At 44.4% G+C, this 25618-nt stretch overlaps 1 protein-coding gene across 1 annotated transcript in view; it reads right to left on the reverse strand.

The window, feature by feature from the left end:
* CARMIL1 (capping protein regulator and myosin 1 linker 1) overlaps positions 1-25618 on the reverse strand; it is a 308280-nt gene that overhangs the window by 141020 nt on the left and 141642 nt on the right. The window contains 5 exon segments of the mRNA XM_019425299.2: positions 6179-6260; positions 6262-6274; positions 7492-7534; positions 7537-7579; positions 13238-13313. Of these exon segments, the coding sequence (XP_019280844.2) occupies positions 6179-6260; positions 6262-6274; positions 7492-7534; positions 7537-7579; positions 13238-13313 (257 nt within the window).

Raw genomic sequence — 25618 nt, forward strand, 5'->3', positions numbered from 1 at the left:
AAAGCAAAACATAGCGTTCAGAGCTGTGAATTAAAACAGAATTTATCTCTAAAAGCTTTTTATTTGGAGACTTCATGAAATGGATTGCCCTTCTTGTGATTTTTTTTTTTTAAGCACGTGTCAAATTTAGAAAGAAAAACGGTCTAATTTTTATGGATTACCCTTCTCGTGACTTTTTTTTAAGTGTGTGTCAGATTTAGAAGGAAAAACGGTCTAATTTTTACTTCTCCTTTCCAAACAAAACTATTTTGGCTTCCTCCGCTTCAAAATATGTATGCCTAATAAAAAAAGTAATTATGAAATGTTCAGTGTTATCATCTGCCATCTGATGTTATTAACTTACAAAGACAGGAAATTAAATGTGACGCGACACATTTAACCTATTAATCATGCATGAATTTAAAAACCTATGACAAGACCATACAGAATTCTAACACTTGGATATCCTAGAATCCGAAGGGTGCACCTGGTAGACGAAAAGGTTGAAGGAGGTCCTTGTTAAATGAAAACACCAATAGGAACAGTTTAACAAAATCCCCCACGTGGAGTTCTAGCAAAGGATATGGATAAACAGAAGACCTCGTTCTTGTCTGTCAGAAAGCATGTAGATTTGAACGCTGGAGACCAGAAACACTAAGATAAGTGAATAAGCAAAATACAGGCCAACATTTCCATTTCAAAAATAAGGCGGAGGAAAAGAAAAGTTCAAGAACTAGGAATACAGGAAGAAAAGACCAGTGGGAAAAATGGAGTCAGTGTACTGAACTTTCGAACACCCGAAAATCCAAAGGTGGGCGGTGTTTAAAACCTTGCTTCACCTTGTGTAACCTTAAAAATATCAACTAAATATGGCTGACATCACGAATCTCAAGAAAAGTCCTTTCTGCTGGGTAGGTGTTGCACACAAACCTGATATCTTGAAATATTAGCGTGATTCAGAAAATTTACTGCCATGCTATGGAATAAGCCAATGTTTTCCAAGAAGCACACATAAAATTCTTTCCTTCCGCTTCCCAGGGAAATCACCTGGACGGCCACATCAGAAAATCACCATCACGGGATTAGAGACTGACTGGCCGCTTGCTCGGCTGATATTCTGGAAATCCTAGACCAGAGCCTCGCCGACTAGTATCAGGTATGACTCCACGAGCTTTGTCCAAACCGTGTAAACACAAGATTTCCTCATTTATAAAAAGAGGCTAATAATATTTGTACGATTTTACTCCACGAGGCTATTTTATGAATCAAAGGAGGCAGGGAGGGCAAACATTTATTGAGTGCCCAGTATGTAACAGGCCATCCTTCTCCCTTTGTGTGGATTATCTCACTTAATCCTGAGAACACCTTTAAGTGGTAGGTACTGTTAATATTTTCAAGATGAAGACACTAAAGATATGTGTATCATGACGAGCACTAAGGGACAGAATTCCTGAATCACTATACTGTGCCCCTGAAACTAACAGAACACTGTACGTTAACTATACTAGAATTAAAATTTCAAAAAAATAAAACAAAGATGAGGAACCTGAGACACGGCAGTTAAGTAACTTGTCCAAGGAAAACTCGGCTAGGAAGTGGCAAAGCCCAGAAATGAACCCATGTATTTTGATTCCAGAACCCACTGGTACACACTGAGAGATATGCAAGATGGAAAGCACCACAAAATAGAAGCGGCAATTCTAGAATCTGTTTGTCTTGTCTTATGCGAAAGATCAAACCAGGGCCACCACCAGATGGTCGGGGGGGGGGGGGGGGGGGTGTGAATCTGGGTACTTCAGGTCAACATTTCCAAAAGAAAAACATTCTGAGACAGGATTCAAGATCATCTTTAAACAAAATAATCCAATTTAGAACAAAGTGAGGGGAGGAAAGGGATAGACATTCCTGACAAGGCGGAGACCATAAAAACGAGGGTTGCTGGGAGGGACAAGCAGGAAGAACAGAACACAGAGTCTGTAACAACTAAGGAAGTCAGGCGTGTGGAATGAGCCAAGAGAGGAGAGCTGCATTCTCCAAAACTACTCAACTTTGATCCAAAAAGTAATGTCAGATCCAAAGGGTTAGTCACGAGGAAATGACCCAGGACACCGTGGCTCAGACGCTGGGTCAGCCCCGGGACTTATCAGGCAAAGTTGATCAAGTTGAGCCGGGGCACAGATTCTTCAGCCTTTTCTACCATGACTCACATAAAGGAACAGATCTGACATCCCAAGGAAGGAACCTCATACAAAAATAAACACACACACATGTAGTAGAAAACTAAAACAGAAGTTTCTCCGGACGAATGCACTCTGATATTTTCTATTCTGTTCTAGTCCTTCCTCTTCTTTTTTTCAAACGCAGGTCACGAGCTATCGGGTTGATTTCATGGCCTGCTAGCGGGTCTTGACCTCCAGTCTGCAAACACACGGGGACAGAAGGTCAAGAGCAAAGCTGGGGAACCGCCCCGACCCTGCATCCACAGTAAGAGCTCGTACACGTGCGTGTGGTCTGCTCACTGCTGTGTGTGTCCTCCACACAGAGAGACAGCACGGGACCCAGCACCCAAAAAGCAATGCACATACACACACACACACCCAGCTTACTGATTCATACCCTACCCTCCTCCGCCACAAGTCCCTTAACAAGAGAAGTCCGTCTGTCCTTCATACATAAGTATGACCCAAGGAGACTGAGCAGTAAATAACAGGAATTTGTAGCATCCACATTCATATCACAAAGCGAGGAGCCGAACTTTCTGAGAGTTTCCAAATGAGTCCCGGAGTGGATGGCCCAGGTACCAAATCAAATTCCATTTGGTGTTAAAATTCCTCAGACCTCTGGGCCGCTAAACTGTCTTTTCTTTGTGTTTCCTTGGTCTCTTGTATACGCTACACACTCCAATTATAAATTCCTCCCACCCCCATGCTTTTTATTGTTTTCAAACATAAAATACCATCACTGAACAGCTCAGAAACAAAAAAGCCGGAAATATTTTGCCTGGACGGAAGCTCGTATAAATATTTGACACTTAGTTGGATTCCTGGTGGATTTCCATCCGATGAGCAGAAAAACTACCCATCATCTTCAGATACTTAGCCTGAATAAAGAGAAAAGTACACGGAATTTTGTGTTCAGAGGCTCTGCCCCCAGAGTGGAGGCAGGAAATAGAGATGCTGGCCGTTGTTCCAAGAACACTGGCAAGTACATCAGTGAATGAATCTAGAACGGGCCGAAAACAAGGGACGTCTCAGCTTGAGAGAACATTCTCAAGAGTGTCAAAAACTGAGCCTACGTGAGCAGGAACCATGCTGGTGAGTCAGTACGTGTGCACAAAGTTGAGGGGAACATCCTTGGAATGACCTGTGACTTGAGCTCCTGTGGAATGAACCGCAGATAGATGGAAAGACCCAGAAATCAGGGCTCAGAGGTAGGAATGTGGCGGACAGAAGCCCAGAAAACATCATCTTGAGCGTGTGGTCTGGTAGAAAAGAAGTCTCTGCGAACATTGGCCACGATTTTTCAAAGCAACTGAAAAACTGCAGAAGAGAATTAAGAGAAATGAAATCAAATGCAATTTAAAGGAAGGGCTAATCGACAGAGGTTGTCCAAGGTCTTCAGAGGACAAGGGGCAGGGACGAGGAAGGAAGCAGGTGGAGGAGAAGTGTCCGCGTGTAATTAGGATGTGCCACAATGACTGAGCCGCTACCGGAGAAGTTGAAACCGAAAACGGGGGTCCGATGGGTAAAATCGTAGCTGAGGGGTAAGCCGTCCAGGAGGGTTCGCAGCAGCAAAGGAGACCCTGGGCCTCCCCGGCATCCTTCCTCCGAAGCCCGCAGCTCACTGTATGTGGTCTTTTGGGTCCGGCTCCTTTCAACCCGACGTAAGGTTTCTGAGGTTCAACCACACGGGAGCAGGAATCAGCCCCTCACCCGCCTCCACCGCTGGGCCGCGTGCCAGACGGTCCAGACGCCCACGGATGTGTCCACCTGCTTGTCCACGGCGGGGCACGAGGGCGGCCTCCACCGTTGGGCTCGCACGGGGAACGTGGCGACAAGTGCTCCCGAGTCTGGGCGTGAACACGGGCTCCGTCTCTCTTCGGTGAGATCCAGGAGGGGAGTTGCCGGGTCATGTGGCCAATCTGTGTTTAGCGGTTTAAGAGACCGTCCGACCAGCGTGCAAGGGGCTGCACCGTTTTAACGTTCCCCCGCCCGTAAAGCGGGTTCTCCCGTTTCCCACGTCCTCATCCAACCCCACTCTGATCAGAAGTCCTTCTACTGGTTATGAAGTGCGGTCTCACTGTGGTTTGAACCGCATTTCCCCGGCACTAAGGGTGGTCCCTTCCCGGCCGACTGCGCTGTGGATTCACATCCTTAAGGACCTGCCCCCTGTCAACAACCTCCCCCCACTGACTTCCTCTTATCCCTGGATAAATATGGTTGGGTCCCACCCTCTCAAAAGCCAAACCAAAACAGCCATAACGGTCTATAAACGGTAACCGACACGTAGATTTACATCCACGTTTCCATTTCGTCATATTCATCATTTTCTAGCATTTCACTAACAGAGACAACATCTGTTTCTTCCTAAAGAAATTCCTATGCCCCAAAGAAACCCCTACTCCAGGGATACGCATCCATTATTTTCAGCTGTGGTTTATTCCATGAGATGATTTCCATGTGATCTCGTTTTCTATTTCAGCCTCAAACTGCCTTTATGACGGACTACTTTTAAATGCTAGGAAGTTACTCTTTATTTTTGCTTGAATACCACATGAGTGGGTGTCCTTTTCAAGAAGAACGATGTCTATATCGGACCCACAGGGCAGAATTGAGTGTCTAGATCCGTACTGTCAGCTCCGTTTAATAATTAATCCTCATCAAATATATAACATTACAAGATGAAAGGCTTTCATTCAGGCAATGCTGGAAAACATTTGCAGCAGCTAATGAAAACAAAATACTCCCTCTAGAGATAAAGCTAATTCTTTTTTAAACCCCACCCACCAATGTTTCTCCTGCTGAGAATTCAAATACTTAAGTTTCACATTCTAAACCTGCCAAGTCTTCCCTCTGCCCACACAAACACTTCTAAAGAAGGCCAGTCCTTCATTTTCTTCCTGTCCTCACATTCAAGCCTGGTTAAATATTCAAAGATGTTTGTGGAGACAGGATAGTAAGATGGTCCTCAAGATTCCTGTCCCCTGCTATGCACGCCCTGTTACAATTTCCTCCAGTGTGTGGGGCAGACTAATGATATGACTGGGCCACTGATGAGTTGACTTTGAGTTCATCGGAAGGGAGACTGTCCTGGGTGGGCCTGACCCAAGCAGGTGCTCCATGTAAAATTTTTTTTTTTGTACATTTTTTTATTTTTGAAAGACAGAGACAGAACACGAGTAGGGAGGGACAGAGCGAAGGAGACACAGAATCGTAAGCAGGCTCCAGGCTCTGAGCCGTCAGCACAGAGCCCGATGCGGGGCTCGAACCCACAAACCGTGAGATCATGACCTGAGCCGAAGTCGGACGCCCAACCGACTGAGCCACCCAGACGCCCCTCAGATGCTCTATTTAAAAGAAAGGCAGGCATCAAAGACATGTGCTCCCTACTGCCTCGAGCGCAAAGCAAACTGGCATGTTTTAAGAGAAGGCGTCGTGTAGCAAGGTTCCGGGTGCTGGAGCGGTCCCCAATGAGAGCTAGCAAAAAAACAGTGACCTCTGTCCTCCCAACCCAAGAACGTTAATTCTGCCAACAACCAGTAAGCTTGGGCCCGTAAGGTCACGATCACAGCCGCAGCCTGACCACTTGATCTCAGCCTGTGACGCTGAGTGGACAGCACCAGCACACCTCTGCCCAGACTACGAACCCAAGGAAACTGTCAGGTAATATACATCCGTGTCATTTTAAGCTGCCATGTTGCTGCAATTTGTTATGTAGCCACAAAAAACTAATACAACAGTTTAAAAACAATGGCCTCCTTTCTGTCTGTGTCCCTTCAAAAGAAGTTAATTCAGATAGTGGATTTTAGCACCAGTATCTTCATCAAAGGGTAGAGAAAATCTAGAAGCCGAACAAAGCCATCAGTAGAATCTGTTACGTAATTATAGCTGAGCTTGACCGCGTTCTTACGGTGTGTCTATTCAAACTCCCTAATTCTCTTACAATTCTGGCATCAGTGATCACAGGAATGCTACAGTACCTCGGTCTTCCAGCGGGTTGCCAGCAAGGTTAACTGTGTGGAGTCCTGAGTTGGGATTATGGGCTAAAGCGCTGGCCAGTTTTTTGTGCAAAATCTCTGCAAGGAAACAAAACAGTTAGCTTACATAACACAAAATGTAAACCTGCTCAAATAAAACACTTAAAAGCTAGAAAAGTTAGAGTGAAATCTAAGAAAAGGAAATCCTTCTTTGCAATATTAAGCTATAGACCATCTATGTGTTAACACCCCGATCTATGTTACACAGGGTCTATATTCCTCAATAGCGTATCTGTAAAGCCACGGCCAAAATCTGGTTCATTCTGATTAGCCACAACCTCCTTCAAGAGCAAAAAGAAAAGAGGTAACTGCCCCCTTTAAAGACACATTCCAGGATGCTATGAATAGGACTACTCAGAGTCCCTTCATAACTTAAAAAAAAAATCCTGAATTGGACCTACATTCCACAAAAGTTGCAACAGGCTGTTCACTAGACCTTAATTCTCATTTCATGTAATGCTCACAATGCAAAACTGATTGCCCTGATTATTGAGTTGAAAGGCTACAGTTGCTAACACTATTTTGTAACAAAAATCAAAATCACTATTTTAGGTACGTCGTACTCAAAGTAACACACTAAGTGCCGTGAATATGAAACCTTCAGCCCTCCTCACTGAGGAGCAGTGGAGTCTTTGTTCTAGCTGATTCGAACTTCACATAAGCAGGCGTACTGACTAGTGAACCCCCACCTACTACTGAACAAGGCAAGTACGAATTTGGAAAGAGAGAGAAATGGCTAAAAACACATCAAAGCAAAGCCATAAAATTATATTAAATGTGTTACATAAAATTATACCACGAGTGATACTCATAAAAGCTGACACGTAGCATCCGTAACAGGAAAGATACTTTTCTAAGGACTTTACATGTATTAATTCATTTATCGTCACAACCGTAATTCTGTAAGGTAGACGCTATTGTTTTCCTCCGTCTTAAAGACGAAGAAACTGAGGCAGAGAAGTGAGGCAATTCGCCCAAGGCCACGAGGCACCTGGCTCAGGGTCCCTCCTCTCACCCACCGCACCGGGCTCCCTCCAGCGACACAACAATAAAAGAGGTTATAAAACCCTTTGACCTTCGTGATGATGGGGAACACAGGGATTTGTTTTGTTTGTTTGTTTGTTTGTTTTTAGAAGGGAAAGCACTACACTGTATATGTGAGCGGCCCAACCTTTTTTTAAAATCCAAGTATTAATTTTAAGGAAACAGCAGAAAGATCTTAAGCAATGTACTCACATCTTCTGGAAGATACTCACGTTCTAAGTCCAGCGTTTTCCAACACCAATTCTTCCAGCCGATGGACCTACTCACCACCCTCAGTATCTGTTCACAGACATCAGTGGACTGAAAACAGAAAGCATTCCTTGACCACGTCACGAAGTCCAAGGGCAACCTCACTTGGCTGTGACACACCCACACAGCTGCCAAGTTCTAATTAAATGAGCCATTTATTCGTGCGCCCCGATCACGCAACAAAACCTGACTGACCGTCTATTCCACGCACCGTCACGTTCGAGGTCCGGGGGATTCAATGATACAAAGGACAAAAAGTTGGCCGCCTTTCAGAGTGTACCATCCGGCAGGGCAATCAGACAAGACACAGACAATTACGACAGACTAATTAAAAGGCCACTTGAGGGGCCCCTGGTGGCTCAGTTGGTTGAGCGTCCCGACTTCGTCTCCGGTCACGATCTCCGGTTTGTGAGTTTCGAGCCCCCACGTCGGGCTCTGTGCTGACAGCTCGCTGGGAGCCTGGAGTCCTGCTTCGGATTCTGTGTCTCCCTCTCTCTCTGCTCCCCCCCCCCCCCCCACTCATGCCTGCTTGCTCTCTCTCTCTCTCTCGCAAAAAAAAATAAATAAATGAACATTTTAAAATTTTTTTAAATAAAATGAAAGGTCATTTTAGTTGTGCTGGGGCCACTCAGAGGCGCATCCCAATTTTGGGACAACCAAAAGTAATTCCCAAAGAAAGTGATCTCCAGAAAGGATGACAAAAGACTATGTGGAGGCCATGATGGCAACAATATGATGTTCCCTTTACTGAGCTCTTGTCTTGTGCCAGGCCCTGAGCTAACCCTTTATGTGTGTGTCATTATAAAACTGTTAAGTCTCGTTATTCCCTTTTTACAGATAAGAAAGTTAAGGTTTAAAGGCATCATGTCCTTTAAAAGGGTGGCTGAATGAGCACTTGATAAACGTTTACTATTACGATGTTCCCACTAGCATTCTCTAAAATAAAGGGGGACACAACCCAATGAGAGTTTAGTAAATACTCCCTCGTGTAAATAAACATTAGATTTTTTAAAATTATGTAGTTGTGTTATGTATTTCTGTCAAAATATTTTAAGCGCTCGGACTATAATATTAAATGAAATGCGGAATTATTATGAAATGTCTAATAAGATCACAACACTGAAACGGCTAATGTAAGCAGCACAGGGCTTGAAGGTGTCATGAAAAAATGAAAAGTTGTGTCCTGGCTGCAGAATTGTACCACATTTTTTTCTTTTAAATTTTCACATGCTAATGTTTTTATATTTGTTTACGTTTAAGGCAGCTCCTGACTTTAAAATTATTTATACATTAAAAAGTCATTTTAAAATCTCCTTACAAGTTAGGGTCTATTTAAATCCCTTATGATGAAAGGAAGGAAGGAAGGAAGGAAGGAAGGAAGGAAGGAAGGAAGGAAGGAAGGAAGAAAAAGAAAAAGAGAAAAAGGAAGGGAGGGAGGGGGAGAGAGAGAAAGAGAGAGGGAGGGAGGGACTGAGGAAAGGAGTGGGAGGGAGGAAGGAAGGAGGGAGGGAAGGAGGCAGTTCTATGTGCTGTGGCATACTATAATCAAAGCAGTTTCTTCACCTCAAATATCACACAAATTTACAATTCTTTGATTTATCAGATCATATATATCCAAATGGATTAAGCATCACTAGAAGAGTCTGAAATATAACAAAACTCACTAGTGAGCACCCTTTAGAAAACCCCACTTGGAAACACGCAAGTCCCACAGCATCTGAGGCATTTATAATTCTTATGTGGTGTTTGAATCCATTGTGTCTACAATGTTACTTTCACAATGGTCCCCGAGTTACTGATGTGTCCCACAGATCGACAAAGGAAGAGGAAAATTAATTCCCATTGACCGAATGCCTGCAATGTACATTATGCTGACGGTGGTGATTTTCAAAACGGTGGCCCCCCCGATCAGTGTAATTCTGTATCTTACAATATACAAACCAGGTGAACAGATCTTACTTTGTGTTGGCATGATAAAACGTGATTGCTTCGACAATGTTTTTGCAGGAATTATCCTAATTTCCAAAAACAATCTATGGTACCATTACCTTTCCAGGGCGACCTCACGAAGCATCCAGAAAAGCAATTTCCCAAAGCAGAGCTTTCATTTACCCATTGGGTATAATTACTGTAATAAAAATTTATTACAGAAAATGTACAAAAAGTATGCCCAACTTTTCTTTAGAATGCCAGTAGGGGAGAGGCATAACAAGTCATTTACGTCTATGTTAATTTTGTTACTTTTTTACTAAGTGCCAAGAACGTGAAAAGAATTGTTTTCTATACTAAGACTATATGGGATGAAGTTTTTAAAGCGATACGCACATACACCCAAACCTAGATGGCAAGTAACATGTGACCATGCTGCAGTGCTCCCCAGACGTCAACTGTCTGTTCAACCCTATGTTCACACGGTTTAGGGAGACAAAAATTCTTAACAAATTAAGACAATGCCTCTCCAAGAGCTTGCGTTTAGTTAAAACTCGAAAGTATACGGTAAGGGGGCGCCTGGTGGCCTCAGTCAGTTAAGTGTCTGACTCTTGATTTCAGCCTAGGGTCATGATCTCACAGTGGTGGGATCGAGCCCCACGTGGGGCTCCATGCTGAGCACAGAGCCTGCTGAAGATTCTCTCTTTCTCTCCCTCTCTCTCTTTCAAAAAAAAAAAAAAAAGGTATATAATAAAAACTAGGGGAATTGCTGTCGGGAACAATGGAACTAATGAGACATAAAAGGCATATGGGAATTTTATATCTAAAAGGAACTACGTACAAACTGGCCCAACCACGCCATCTTTAAAAGATTTTAAAAGACCCCATGATGCTCGCCGACTTGCCTAAATTACAAAATCAGGCCTTGAGCAAGACCGCCAATCTACTGCGGTTTTAATCAGTGGAGAATGAGACAGAAACTTGGTCCTAATCGCAAATTTGGCGTATTAAAAAAAAAAAAATCCCTCATCCTCCTGTTTAACTTGGGGAGAGGGATTACTACTAGAGTCATAAGATGAGCAGAAAGCGAATGTGACGTGTTTCTCTTGTGGTGCCCTGGCATAAGGGGCTTTTAGTGACCCAGGAGCAATCTTAACAACCCGGAGAATGTATACAACTTGAGAGAAAGTCACTCTTTTTTCCCAAGCATTTCCCGTTTTAAAAAGCCCAGGGGTTGGGGCGCCTGGATGTCTCAGTCGGTTGAGCGTCCGGCTCAGGTCATGATCTCGTAGTTCATGAGTTCGAGCCCCACGTCGGGCTCTGTGCTGACAGCTCAGAGCCTGGAGCCTGCTTTGGATTCTGTGTCTCCCTCTCTCTCTGCCCCTCCTCCCACTCATGCTCTGTCTCTCTCTCAAAAATAAAAAAAAATAAAAAAATTAAAAAGAAATAAAATAAAAAGTCCAGAGGCGCTTGGGTGGTTCAGTGGGGTAAGCGTCCAGCTTCGGCTCAGGTCACGATCTTACGGTTCGTGAGGTCGAGCCCCACATCGGGCTCTGTGCTGGCGGTGTGGAGCCTGCTTGGTATTCTAGCTCTCTCCTCTCTCTCTGCCCCCTCTCCACTCACGCTTTCTCTCTTTCTCACAAAATAAATAAATAAACTTAAAAAAAAAAAAGTTCAAGAAAGTGGAATACTGTCGTCTCCTCCAATAAGCCAGAAAATGTTCTGAGACTACATATCGCAAGACCCATCATAGGGGCAAGTGTCCGTTCTTTTTAACTTCGGGTGAAAAATCATGAAGAATTGCCATTCCTTTTGAAGATGGAAGGCTGATATCCCCAAGACCACTTTTCGTTTTAAAATGCCGAATGTTAAAAAATATACACATGTGTGTTTTTGCGCTTCAATCTTCATTAACGGAAAAGCCGTAAAGGGCAGCCCTCGCCTCCCTTCGCCATCCTTCCTTTCACCCCAGCACACCGGGGAGAAATCGTGACAGAAGGGCAGCACCACTGGCCGGGACACATCCCTTTAACAGCGGGCTGGGACGATTTCCCAAAGTGGGTCTGCATCACCTCAGAGCTCTCCTGTGCCCCCATTCACCAACTTACAGGAATGTTTTCATGAGCCAGGTGAACTGACTTGGTAGAGAAGCATTGCTCTCACTGATCCCACAATCCCTGAACTAATCCGCTTCTCATTTCCCGATCGGCTCCCCTCACCGGTCTGTCACCGCCGCTGGCTCGGTCCTACAAATGGTCCCCACCCCAGCAAGCAGCAAGCAAGGAGAGGCTTCTGTCCCCCAGATCTGCCCTCCATCATGGCCTCTGGTCTGTTTCCCTGGGAGTTCAGCTGCCCCCCGCCCCCCACCATCGCTAGCTCCATCACCACTGACCTCAGAATCTCCCCCTATTTAGCTGATACACTTTCCAGAATTCACAGCCCCACACTCGTTCATTTCTCAGCCTCTTCGCTAGTCTGTGACAGCAGTAACAACAGTTAACAGTTTAAAAATGCCTGCAACAGGTCAGGTACTGTGTTCACATTTCTGTCCACGTTATTTACTCCTCTGAATAATCTGCAAATTAGCTACACATGTATGGCTACGCCCATTCATTCGTGGTCCAACCTAATTTGACATCTGTTCATTAAATCAATTTTTATGGAATAGCTATTAGGAGCCATATACTCTGATAAGCTCTGGATAGAGACGAATGAGACACGAGGTCCAAATAACTCTCAGTAATAGGTACGCAGGAAGCTGAGGCCCTGGAACGTCCAGTGACTTAGCTAAGGTCACATGGCCTTGTCATGAGTCAGAATCTGAGACCCAGGTTTGTTTCCCAGCCCACACTCTTTCTATACCACGCCGCTCTCCATGGACCCCAAGTGAGTTCAGCCCAAGCTCGTGCTAATAATGCCTTTCAGCCCCTCACCTCCCCAGGAAATTCAGAGAACAAGCAGCCTGTCCACCAGCAAATCTCAACCCTCCACTTTCTACAGATCCACGTCTCAATCAAAATCCTACCTCTTCACTATGAAAATCTTAAGCCCCCAGTTTCCACGCTCCCTGAAGGCCAGAGGCTTGAAGGTAAGAGTCCACCGATAAAACAACCTGTACATGACTTCCTGTCCTAAAATGAAGTAGCAGAAAGCTAACCGGTGGATAAGCCTCTGTCCATACGGCTGCTTTGAACGTGCAGACAATCCCCAACAGGGCGTCTTTTTCACTGGTAAAAGAGACCAAAAATGTGGCTCCCCACATACCTTCCGAAAACCAACACTGCCCTTTGATTTCGTTTCCCTTACATATAAAATCTGCCCCAGAGCTCATCCAGAAAATTAATGTTAACGACCATAACTCAACCAGACCAACTCAACCTGGTAACATTTCCCCAAATTCTTAGGAAGGGAGGCTTCGTGGAGACGGAAGGCAGGATAGAAACGTAAAATCTGCCGTCGGCAGCTGTGCAGACGTAACTTTGTTTTTGCCGACAGAATGAGTGTGTGTGCTGAAGGCCTACGCTAAATTGTGTCTTTCTGTTCATTATCTAAAATTGCCTGAAGCAGCTGAAAACGTGAGGAGGTACTTCTCCGGAGCATCTCACACGACAAACTGGGGGCAGCGGCATGCAGAGCATTCACGGGAAAAATATCTGCTCAAGAAAGAAGCATGTGCGCAGCTCGCCAGATCAGTAGGAAAACAAACGTGTTACTGAAAACGATCGGGCTTTTGAAACTCAGCGCAGCTAAGCGACCTTTGCAAGAGCTCCACTTTCTTACCAGTTTCAGATCCTTGGAAGACAACTTCGTGAACCACTGGTTGTACTCCAGAGCAGCAATGATGGGTATCAGGTCCCTGGAGGCAGAAATAACAAGACACGTGAAAGCACTTTTAGGACAGCCATATTGGCACTTGATTTTCAACCTGTGACATCCAAGTTTACTTGTTCGTTTCTATCATTCACAAGCACAGCCTCCAGCTGCAACGACTTCCACTGCTAGACAACGGTTAAAGTCTCCAGGACAGATCTTCACGTCTGTAAGCAGAATTCCTAAAGGCTGGCGTCAAATCACTTCGAGGGACTTTGATGGCTGTATCCGCAGGAAAAGAGACCTGTAGTAGCGTGTGCTCGGAGACCTTCCTTGCTCTAAGAGAAACTGTACGTCTAGTTCTCTGTTAGCAAGTCTCTACCTTTAACCATCAAGAATGTCATATACAGTTCACCTCTGGCCAATATGGCTTCGAACTGCATGGATTTATTTAATTAAAAAAATACAGTATTCTAAAGGTATCTTCTCTTCTTTATGACTTCCTTAATAACATTTTCTTTCCTCTAGCTTACTTTATGGTAAGAACATGTAATACATGAAAATATGTGTTAAATACTTAGGTTATTGGTAAGGCTGTCGGTCAACACTAAACTATTAGTGCTTAAGCTCTGGGGGAGTCGAAAGCTTGGGATTTTCTACTGCGTGGGAGAATCGGTGCCCCAGCCCCCACTCTCCCACCACTGTTAAGAGTCAACTGAACTCTCCCGGTGAGTTTATAATTCAAGCAAGGACACTGTCTAGCCTTGTAGATAATAAGTGACCCTGATGGATCCCCGATGCTTAGCAAGCATCCTACAACCATTTGGAACTTTCCCGTCGTTCCTGATGCTGATGACACACATGAGACAGCCCAGGTGCATTTTTGTCTCATGCTTCCCACAAACTCTTCAGCCACTGAAGGAACTATGTGCTTCAGAGAGCCACCTGCATCGTGTTTTTCCAGCTTGATGTCTCCTACAACATGCCCCTAACTCATGCACAAGCCAAGAAGCAGACAATTCGCTACTCATCAAACACACCATACAATTTCACGGTCCGCAGCATCTTTCAGTGCTGTGTTCACCTAGGAAAATCCCTGCACCCTTCGACGCATATATCACACACCTCCTGTCTGGGTTCCCCTGGGCCACCCCAGCCAGCACCCTGTCTGAATCTCTATTTAGCATTAATTTTATTCTGCCTCGGAGTAATTTTATTCTGCCTCTGTATTCAACATTTGTTGCCCACCACCCCCAGGCTGTAAGTTCTTTGAAAACCAACTCTCTCCCTTCCAGTTTCAGCCAGACCATAATCAGTTTCATCCTCCTGGCGTGACACATGGCAAACACTCAAACTGTTGCTGAAACGGAAAAGAAAGGCAGAAGGTGGAGAGAGTGGCAAAATCCACATTATTTCATAGCCTCTGCATACCGGGCCCTGTGGCAGGCACACTACTCAGACTATCTCATTTAACCACACGTCTGGCTTCGTCAGACATGCTTTAAAAAGGAGGGGCGCCTGGGTAGGGCTCAGTCAGTTGAACATCTGACTTCCACTGAGGTCGTGATCGCACAGTTCATGGGTTTGAGGCTTACGTCGGGCTCTGTGCTGACAGTTAGGAGCCTGGAGCCTGCTTTGGATTCTGGGTCTCCCCCTCTCTCTCTGCCCCTCCTGAGCTTGCTTGCTTGCTCTCTCTCTCTCTCTCTCTCTCTCTCTCTAATTAAAAAAAATAAATAATAAAGGAGAAACAAGTCCCTGCAGGTAGGCGAGAGAAACAATGCAAAACAAAACAAAACAAAACAAAACTCTCAGTCACGTGGTTCCATGTGCCATCTGTCCAACGGAAGAGCCTCTTTATCAATTTTTGCTTAAGTTTCAGATTTAAAACCATGAACAGCAACCCTTCCCACAGGTCTTCACTCCCGTCCCTGCTCCCCACGGACCGCGTGCCAGAGTCAACGCCATTTGCTCCCCCTGCGATCTGGGGACAGTCGCTTCTCTGAGGGCAAATGCCGGCTTATCACACACTTGGTTCAGGGGTTCTCCCTGTACTTCTCCATTCAGGAGCCACGGCGGCTCCTCCTCATCTTATTTCCTTGTGTGGATTTAACGTCAAGCAGGGATGACACTTTAGAACCTCTTTATTGTGTGTGCTAGTCTGTCACTTGATTTGAAGGACAGCTGGCTTTTGTCATAACGAAGTCGTTTTCAGGAACCGAAGAGCACATCATTTATAGAAGCAGGTTTTATATTGTCACAGGGGGCAGGACAGCATCAGCTCTAAAACGACATGCAAAAATCCTGAAAAGGCAGATTGAAGTCCACAAGCAAAGGGAGAAGAATCCAGGCAGAGGAAATGGTCGACAGAGCAAGGTACGGCTTAGCCAGAGATTTTAGATCCGACACCAAAAGCATGATCCACAAAAGGAAAAATTGATAAATTGGACTTCACCTGGTAAAGTGGAAAAATCAGTTTTTCCTTGGCAAATATTTGCACATCACGTTTCTAACGAAGAACTTGATATCAGAATGTATAAAGAAGTTAATGATAAGAAACAACCGAGTTTTTAAAAATAAGCAAAAGAGGCGAGCCTGGGGGGCTCAGTCGGTTAAGCGTCCGACTTCAGCTCAGGTTATGATCTCACGGTTTCGTGGGTTCGAGCCCCGCGTCGGGCTCTGTGCTGATGGCTCGGAGCCTGGAGCCTGTTTCAGATTCTGTGTCTCCCTCTCTCTGCCCCTCCCCCATTCATGCTCTGTCTCTGACTCTCAAAAATAATAATAATTTTAAAGAGTTAAAAATAAGCAAAAGATCTAAACAGATACTTCACCAAAGAAGATATATCAATGGCAAAGACGTACATAAAAAGATGTCTGAAATTATTAACCATTAAAGAAATGCAATTTAAAGCCAAAACAAGATGCCACTCCAAACTTAGTGAATTGCTAAAATTGAAAACGAAAAAATGCCAAGCGACTGGAACCTCATACGTTGCTGATGGGAATCTGACTGGCATACTCGGTGTGGAAAACAGTCTGACAGTGTCTATGATATTCAATACACGCTGACCGTAAGAGCCAGCAACCTCAATCCTAGATACTCAACCAAGAGAAGTAAAAACGTGTACTTCCACAAAAACTTATATGTTACTGTTTATAACGGCTGTATCCATGATGGTCAGACACTGGAGACAACCGATGCGGGGGAACTTCCAAGGCGAGGTAAGAAAAGGCAATAATATGGCGTCTGCTTACTTCCTTCTCCTGATAGGCTCACCCATGGAATCCAGCCGCCCTGCTCTGAGAAAGGCCAGGCCACGTGGAAGTGTCCCAGCAGACAGCCAGCATCAACTACCAGACCCGTGAATAAGGAAGCCTTCAAGACGGTTCCAGACCCAGCCCATATCTGACTGTAACAGCTGGAAAGAGCCCAAGCAAAAACCACCTGGCGGAGCCTAATCAAGCCCAGAGCTGTGACAGACAATTAACAAGGGACGGCTCTTGCTGTAGTCCATTAAGTTTGGAATGGTTCCTATATAGCAACAGATAACCAGAACACTTAGTATCTAGAAATAAGGCTTGAAAGCGAAGGGAACGTGACTGTTGACAGGGTGACCATTACAAAGCTTTTAAGCAGAGAAATGTTTTAGGAAGTTAACAATTTCAGCAATGTAGGCAGGATGTATCAGAGGAAGGTAACAATTTTCATTATGCAGGCAAGACGTACTGGAGAGAGGAGAGAAGCCTGAGGCAGAAAGCAGGTACAGAGGCTAGCTAGAACAAGAGCCAAGGCAAAATAATATTTTTTTCCGAAATTGATTAAAGACTTAATACAACCCCAGGGGCGCCTGGGTGGCTCAGTCAGTTGAGCGTCTGACTTCGGCTCAGGTCATGATCTCACGTTCGTGGGTTCGAGCCCCGCATCAGGCTCTGTGCTGGCAGCTCAGAGCCTGGAGCCTGCTTCAGACTCTGTGTCTCCCTCTCTCTCTGCCCCTCCCCCGCTCATGCTTTGTCTCACTCTGTTTCTCAAAAATAAATAAATGTAAAAAAAAAATTTTTTTAATTAAAAAAAAAAAAAAAGACTTAATACAACCCCAAATGAAACATGCACACTTTTGTAAAGCAACTACAAAGAAACACAAGGACTGTTAGAATAACTGTTCCATCAGGTAAGGTAGGAGTGCAGGGGGAACCGTGATTGAAAATTGACTTATTAAAGTCTTCTTTGAAGAGGCAATAGACTGTTTCTCGACCTCAATGGCGGACACAGTGGTTGACTTTACCATTATTTGCATTCTGGTACACGGAACGGCAAACTTTTCTCTAAGTAAACAACTGTAAGAATGGCCTTAACAGCATTACTCAACCTAGTCATTAAGCTAACCCAAATATCCAATTAACCGTAGAATGGATAACTTGTAGAATGGTCACACATCAGAATACAAAACGGAAGCAAAAGTAAATAAACTATAGCTACATACAACACTATGTAAAACCTCAATTTCTCAGGTCCAAAGCTTCTCTCAACCTGCCAGGACCGTGCAGAGAATGGGGAGCTTCAAGTCTGAGAAGCAAGCATCCAGGAACCACTTCAGCAAACACAGAGAAAAGTCAAGGTCTGAACTGAGTAACACTCGGGATTCCTAGAATCTGTCACTCTCAGAACATCTAAGCTGTAGGGACAGCCACAACAGAGGCCAAGGCTCCAGGAGACTCGGTCTACATATGACAATCTATCACCAATAATGATCAAAACTGGTACATCTCACCTCCACAGAAAAATACACAAGACAAGATGTAAATAATTTCATTCCCGAGAGTTCATTTTCCTGGATGGCTTTCTCAGAACACAGTACTAAGCGATCAGATAAGCAAACAGGATAACTCTTGATTCACGCGGGCCTCCCAACCCCTGTGCCGGTAACACCTCACTGCCGAGAGCTCCCTGGACCTTCCCCGGTGGGGTCTGTGCCAATCAGAACCAATCCCTTCCTCGTGTTTTCACTAAGGCACCCCGGGGGTTACACTACATGATGTAGAAAGGTTTCCAAACACCAATGCTTGTCATCTCAACTGATTTTCTCATGGTGACAGCTTTTTACTATCAGTCCATGGCACGGATTCTGCCTCCCAATGTGTTTTGCCTTGATCTCCTAAGACACTCTTAACTACCACTTGACTCTGATCTGAAAAGTAAAGTCACCCTTGAAGAGTTACAGCAGTTTAGGTAATGCTCCCCTGAGTCTTGGTAACACGGGAACATAATATTCTCTTGTCATTTCCACAGGACATTTCTACTGCTTCCTGAAAATGGGAACAAAGACATCTTAAGACTCCAAACCCTGAGAAGGAAGATCCAATGTTAATACCCTTTAGAGTCACATAGCAGAATCTTTTCCTACACTCTGCTGAAGACAGAGGAGACAATTAACATTCCCTAACCTTTTCCCTGCTATAAATGTATTACACGTAGAGTTGTTCATTGCTGTGGTGGTTGTTAATCCAGCCGTGGGCTGGGGTTTGTAATACAAATTGAGATCATTAGTTCTCATCTCAGTTGGCAGCTCTGAATGATCCAAACCTTCCCTTAAAACTCAAATGTACCTAGGGGCGCCTAGGTGGCTCAGTCGGTTGAGTGTCCGACTTCGGCTCGGGTCATGATTTCACTGTTTGTGGGTTCGAGCCCCTGTCGGGCTCTGTGCTGACAGCTCAGAGCCTGGAGCTGCTTGGGATTCTGTGTCTCCCTGTCTCTCCGCCCCTCCCCTGCTCACACTCTGTTTCTCTTTCAAAAATAAAGAATTTAAAAAAAAAAAAAAGCAAAACACAAACATACCGAGTTTTTCACTTATTTCCAGAAAAGAAAAAACATGCCATGATAAAACTGACAAAATAAGGGCAGCATCACAGAAAAGATCATGAACTGGGATGAGTTAAGATGGTGGAATAGTAAGGGTACCCTGGGCTTGTCCCTAAAACACAGCTAGATCAGCATCAAACCATTTTGAACACGTAGGAAATCAATCCGAAGATTAACAGAACAATCTGCATAATCTCAGGGACAGAACGTGGCAGCTTCTCTGAACAAGGACACCAAAACACACCTCAGATCTAGCTTCCTTACCTAATTTCTTTAATTGTTAATTTTTTGATTTCATTCTATTATTATAGCTGTTGCTGTTTTTTCTTCCTCCAAAATGACAAGAGGGTGGAATTTACCTCAAAAGAAAGAAGAGGAAATAAATGAAGGCCAGGGATTTAATGAATGCAGATATGAGTAAGATGCCTGAACTAGATTTTAAAACAAGGATTATAAGGATACTAGCTGGGCTTGAAAAAAAGCATAGAAGACACCAGAGAATCCCTTTCTGCAGAGATAAAAGAACTAAAATCTAGTCAGGCCAAAATTAAAAATGCTATAACCAAGTTTCAAACCCAAATGAAGGCCATAAAAACAAGGGTGGATGAGGCAGAAGAGTGAATCAATGATATCTAGAAGATGAAATTATGGAAAATAATGAAGCTGAAAAGAAGAAGGAAACAAAGGTAACAGATCACAAAGGCAAACTTAGGGAACTCAGTGATTGATTAAAACATAATAACATTCGTATCATAGGGGTTCCAGAAGATGAAGAGAGAGAGAAGGGGGCAGAAGGTTTATGTGAGCCAATTATAGCTGAAAACTCCCCTTATCTAGGGAGGACACAGACATCAAAATCCAAGAAGCACAGAGAACTCCCATTAAATTCACCAAAAGCCAGCCATCGCCAAGACATATCATAGTCAAATTCACGAAACACACAGAAAAGGGAAGAATTCTGAAAGTGGCAAGGGGGAAAAGAAGTCCCTAACCTACAAGGGAAGACAGATCAGGTTCACAGCAGATCTGTCCACAGACACTTGGCAGGCCAGAAAGGGATGGCAGGATATATTCAATGTGCTGAATCGGAAAAACATGCAGCCAAGAATACTCTATCCAGCAAGATTGTCATTCAAAACAGAAGGAGAGATAGTTTCCCAGGCAAAGAAAAAAACTGAAGGTGTTTGTGACCACTAAACCAGCCCTACATGAAATTTTAAGGGAGACTCTTTGAGTGCAAAGAAAAAGGAAAAAAAAAAAACAAAAAAAGACCAAAAGCAACAAAGACTAGAAAGGACCAGAGAGTATCACCAGAAACACCAACTCTAAGGCAAAACAATGGCACTGAATTCATATCTTTTACAACAATCACTCTGAATACAAATGGACTAAATGCTCCAATCAAAAGACACAGGGTATCAAAATGGATAAAAACACAAGATCCATCTATATGCTGCCCACAAGAGATTCATTTTAGATCTAAAGACACCTGCAAATTGAAAGTGAGAGGATAGAGAACTGTCTATCATGCTAATGGACACCAAAAGAAAGCCAGAGTAGCCAAATTGTATCAGACAAACTAGACTTTGAAACAAACGCTATCGGGGCACCTGGGTGGCTTAGTCAGTTAAGTGTCCACCTTCAGCTCAGGTCATGATCTCACAGTTCATGAGTTCAAGGTCGACACTGGGCGCGCTGCCGTAAGCACAGAGCCCACTTCGGATCCTGTGTCCCCCTCTCTCTCTGCCCCTCCCCCCCACGCTCGCTCGCGCGCACTCTCTGTCAAATAAACATTAAAACAAAGACTGTAACAAGAGATGAAGAAGGGCATTATATCATAATTAAGAAGTCTGTCGATCAAGAATATCTAACAATTGTAAATATATATGCCCCCAATACGGAACCACTCAAATATAAAAGGAGGCGGATAGGGGATGGGCTAGATGGTGATGGGTATTAAGGAGGGCACTTGTTGGGATGAGCACTGGGTATTTACTGTAAGTGATGATCACTGAAGTCTACCCTTGAAACCAATATTGCACTGCATGTTAACTAACTAAAATTTAAAGAAAAGGAATGAAAAGAAAATAAAAGAGAAAAGAGAAAAAAGAAAAAAGAAAAGATCATGAACTAGCCTCTGGAAATGCAAAATTTTCTGTAATGTAGGGATTTTGTGTGTCTCTTTTCCTTTCAATTAAGAAAACTGGCCACTTTATATGGTTGTTCATTTTAAAAGGAGTCTTTTTAAAGTCGTCAAGAATCTTCAAACTACTCTACGGTGAACCCAGGGAGGTACACCCATAGGATTTTAGATCGAAGACTCCAAACCCTTCCCATCACATTCAACCAGCCACTTATTTGGAAAGCCAACAATCACATGTTTCCTGAAGCAATTCCTCAAATAACGAGAGCACTCTTGTTGTTTTGGGTGTTAAAAATAAACTGCTAATAGTGGGAGAGGGGGCTATTTCAAAAAGTTAAAATGCAAAAACAAACAAGTTGGCAAGTGATTCAGGGTCTAAGTCACTTGCCTTAGTCACAGAGCCCGTCTGACCCAGACCGGAAACCACGCGTACGGAATTGTTCACAGACATTTTGAAAAGGAAAACAGAAGCCAGCGCTGCTCTTCATACCTGATTTCACACTCCAAACAGCATTTCTTCCTTTTGAAATGAGAGCGAGAATAAAGAGAGACAGCCTAGATTAGGAAAGAATTACACCAATGCCCTCGGGACAACCTTGACAAACATTAACCCACACGCAAAACTCTTCTGGAAGCATCAGGCTCAAGATTGTCACTCTGATGAGTAAGAAATATGAAAACACAAACACACGAGTCTGAAGGGAATGAGCTGCCAGCTGGGCTCTCATGAGCCAGGTTTAAACTCAATGATGCATGTCATTGAGCCTTTAGAGGATTGACGAGATTAGCTCGTCTTGCAAATCTACCGGGAGCAAGAAAAAAAAAAATCGATGTATCCAAAGCGGTATATTCTCTTCGCCTCGGCACCACTCCCCCTCCACCCCATCATTCCCACCCCTGCAAATTACAGCGTAATTACACTTTTTAACATGTCGGCTCACAGACCTTGGAGAGGTCCCGTGAGAAATGTGCAGCAAAGCCTTTTCCAGCTATGCCTTTTTGGCCCATCGGTACCTAAAGCAGCGCATGCTTCAAGAATATACTTAAATAAAATTTTGGAAGCTATAGAGAACAAGTGGGTGGGCATTTTCCCAAGTACAATGCTTCCTAACTGCTCTTCTCCAGGGAGGAACTGGATGGCTCTAGCATGCACACGGTCATCCCCATCAGCGAATGCTTACCCCTCATTCAGTTCTGATACAGCCTTTTAGCTAGTCAGTTTTCCGTGACAGCATTCAAGTTGCTCTCGATCTACCTTGAAGCTCCGGGACAGACCCTCAAGACTGAAGGGAGGTGGCTGAAGACGCACACGCGTGGAGGCAGTCCCCAGGGAAGACAAAAGAGCACACTGGAGGCTTCATAAGCGGCCTCAGGACGACGTCCACGTTTCCCCATTTCTCAGTTCCTGAGGCCGTGTGCTATAAGGGTCACGGTGTCCTAACAATGGGTATGTCTCTGCAGGAGAGCAGATCCCGGGCAAATGAGAGGGGAGAGGACACTAGGAGGGTGTGTCTGATGAGAACGATGACGGGGGCACTGCCCAGTCCCTAGACCTGCAAACTCTCAATCTATATTCTCTTTGATGAGAATTATCGATGGGGAGCACACGCGTGCAGACTGTTTCCTCCGTGCCTGTGCTCCACGTGAGAAAAGCCGCCCAAACCACGTGTAGCCTCCCTGTTCTCAGACCTGCAACATTAACACCAATGCCCCACGCATGACCCAAACCTCCCGATTTGGATAAGCTGAAAAAAACGGTCGTTACAAACCCCTAGATGCAAAAGATGCCGGCCTGGGGTGAGTGAACTGAAAGAAACACACAGAATTGATAGAAATCCGGAGAGGATTCAGCCATGGATTGGAGTAGGTAACAAAGAGCAAAATCGGGTTAAGAACGTGAATAGTCTAACGACCGCCAACCTGCCTATGGGGGAGAGTATTTGAGTAGTCCAGGAAGCCTTTAAAAAAGAATCCCCTCACCCTCCCAGGATTCTGGTCTGTTTCCCTAGAGCAGCTCAGTTGTCCTTGAACATCCTTTATTCTGTGGCACTGGTTTGACGCTACAGCATCACGTCGTACAGCCTGAACAAGACAGACACAACCCGGCCCTCACAGAACTTCCATCCCAGGACCACTAATGAGTTTAGAGACCCTAGAGGCTCTTAAGAAAGGAAGTGTCTAAGTATGGGGACTACAGACAAGGAAGAATGGAATGAAAAAATAAAGCTTTGAATGGTGGCCAATTGGGAATTATGTTCCAACAGAGCTTCTGGGAGCCAACTGCCACCATGGGAAAATTCACCAACGCGTATGAGAATTACTGCCCCGTTTGCTAACAAACTCCAGCTCAACAGGGGCCCGTCGACCTCTCCTCTTGATCCTCCAATGCGTCTCATTCCTCCCTTCTTTTCTCCACAATTCATACCCAGACGAGAAAGTAACATTTTTGTAAAACCTCTCAAATTCAGACAATGACCCCTATCCCCCTCAAACTGGGCCACTCTGGATCCTTCCAAACTACTGTGCCGCTTAAGTACAGACTGTCCCTTCACGGACAAGCGTGCTCAAGATTCTAACATACAGAAATGTCCATCCAGTGTACTCCGTTGTAATTTGATTGGCAAAATATTATTAATACAGGCTATCTAAAAGCACTGACCGTAAGTAGCCTCTTTATATGGAAGCTGGCGCTAATCGTAATAGTAAGAATCATGGGGGGAAAATTAAATCCTCAACAACGAGGGGATATACTGAAGATTAGGGCAAAAGAGTTCTGGAAAAAGTCCAAGTATTTAGGCATTAGTAGGAAAGGGGACGTCTATAGCAATGACCCCTGCTGTTATTAAGCCCACTGCAATAAAAAAAACAAAACAAAAAAAAAATTGAAAAAAAAGAAAAAAAAATGAGAACTAATTTCAACTAATTTTCAGTAATTTTTAGTAGTTACTACATGCAAAATACAGCAATAGTAATATGTTGTATATTATAAAACAAAGATTGAAATTTTTTTTTTTAACGTTTATTTATTTTTGAGACAGAGAGAGACAGAGCATGAACAGGGGAGGAGCAGAGAGAGAGGGAGACACAGAATCTGAAACAGGCTCCAGGCTCCGAGCTGTCAGCACAGAGCCCGACGCGGGGCTCGAACCCACGGACCGTGAGATCATGACCTGAGCCGAAGTCGGACGCTTAACCGACCAAGCCACCCAGGCGCCCCAAAGATTGAAATTTTAAAATGAGTCAGCAATAAGCATAAATAGAAGCTCTAATTTTTTTTTGTAGCTCATCTTGCCTTTTTCTTTGGGGAGATACAGCCCGCAGAGCGTATGTTTGTAAATAAAGTTTTATTGGAACACTCCAATCGCACGTTGTCTAGAGTGCGAACGTTCAATCGCACGTTGTCTAGAGTTGCTTTTGAGCTGCCACGGTGGCTGCCTGCCCCATAAAGCCTAAAATATTTACTATCTGGCCCTTGACAGGAAAAGTTTTCCGCCTTCTGATCTCAGTAATGACAAAAGTGCTTCTAGCCCTTTACCAAGTAGGAAAAGTAAATGATCATGAATGCAGTGTTTACTGACAAAATGAAAATTCTCCAGCTAAGGAATCAGGAAAAACTCTGTTTGTAGGGAAATTCTAAGTTTCGACAAGGTTCCTCAACGGTGGAGAGCATTCCACGTATTTCTATGTATGTCAAGTAACTGTATTTAGCAGCTTCCCTAGATATGGTTTCCCTCTGTGGCCAGATTAATCACCAAATTGATTAATCACCAAATTGAGCACAGTGGATATGCTGGAAAACAGCACTGACATTACACATAGCCTGTTAATGGTGTAAAGACTGTTGAAGGTGTGACAGAGGAAGCCAGAACAACACCTCAAGCCGCCATACACGGTGTCTTCACTCCAAGTATGGTCCATGGACCCCTGGGGAACCCCGGGACTCCCTCAAGGGCCTCACGAGTTCAAAACTACTTTCATAATAACACTGAAACAAACTGTCCTTTACGCCGTGTAGACGTCTGCACGGATGGTATAAAAATGACAGCAGGGAAAACCACCGGCGCCTTAGCAGGAATCAACACGGCCATCCAGGCCTGGACGCCGGTCACTGTGTTCGTTACCGCCACACATGCGGTTTCTTCCAACAAATGCCCATGTCATTTAAGAACGCCCTTGGGGCGCCCGGGTGGCGCAGTCAGCCGTCCGACTCTTGATGTGGGCTCGGGTCACCATCTCACGGGTTCGTGAGTTCGAGCCCCGTGTCAGGCTCTGCACTGATGGCACGGAGCCTGCCTGGATTCTGTCTCTCTCCCTTTCTGCCCCTCCCCTGCACATGCTCTCTAGCTCTCTAAAA

Source organism: Panthera pardus, unplaced genomic scaffold, assembly GCF_024362965.1.
Source record: "Panthera pardus isolate Hobbes unplaced genomic scaffold, ASM2436296v1 HiC_scaffold_17, whole genome shotgun sequence".
NCBI classification, from domain to species: Eukaryota; Metazoa; Chordata; class Mammalia; order Carnivora; family Felidae; genus Panthera; species Panthera pardus.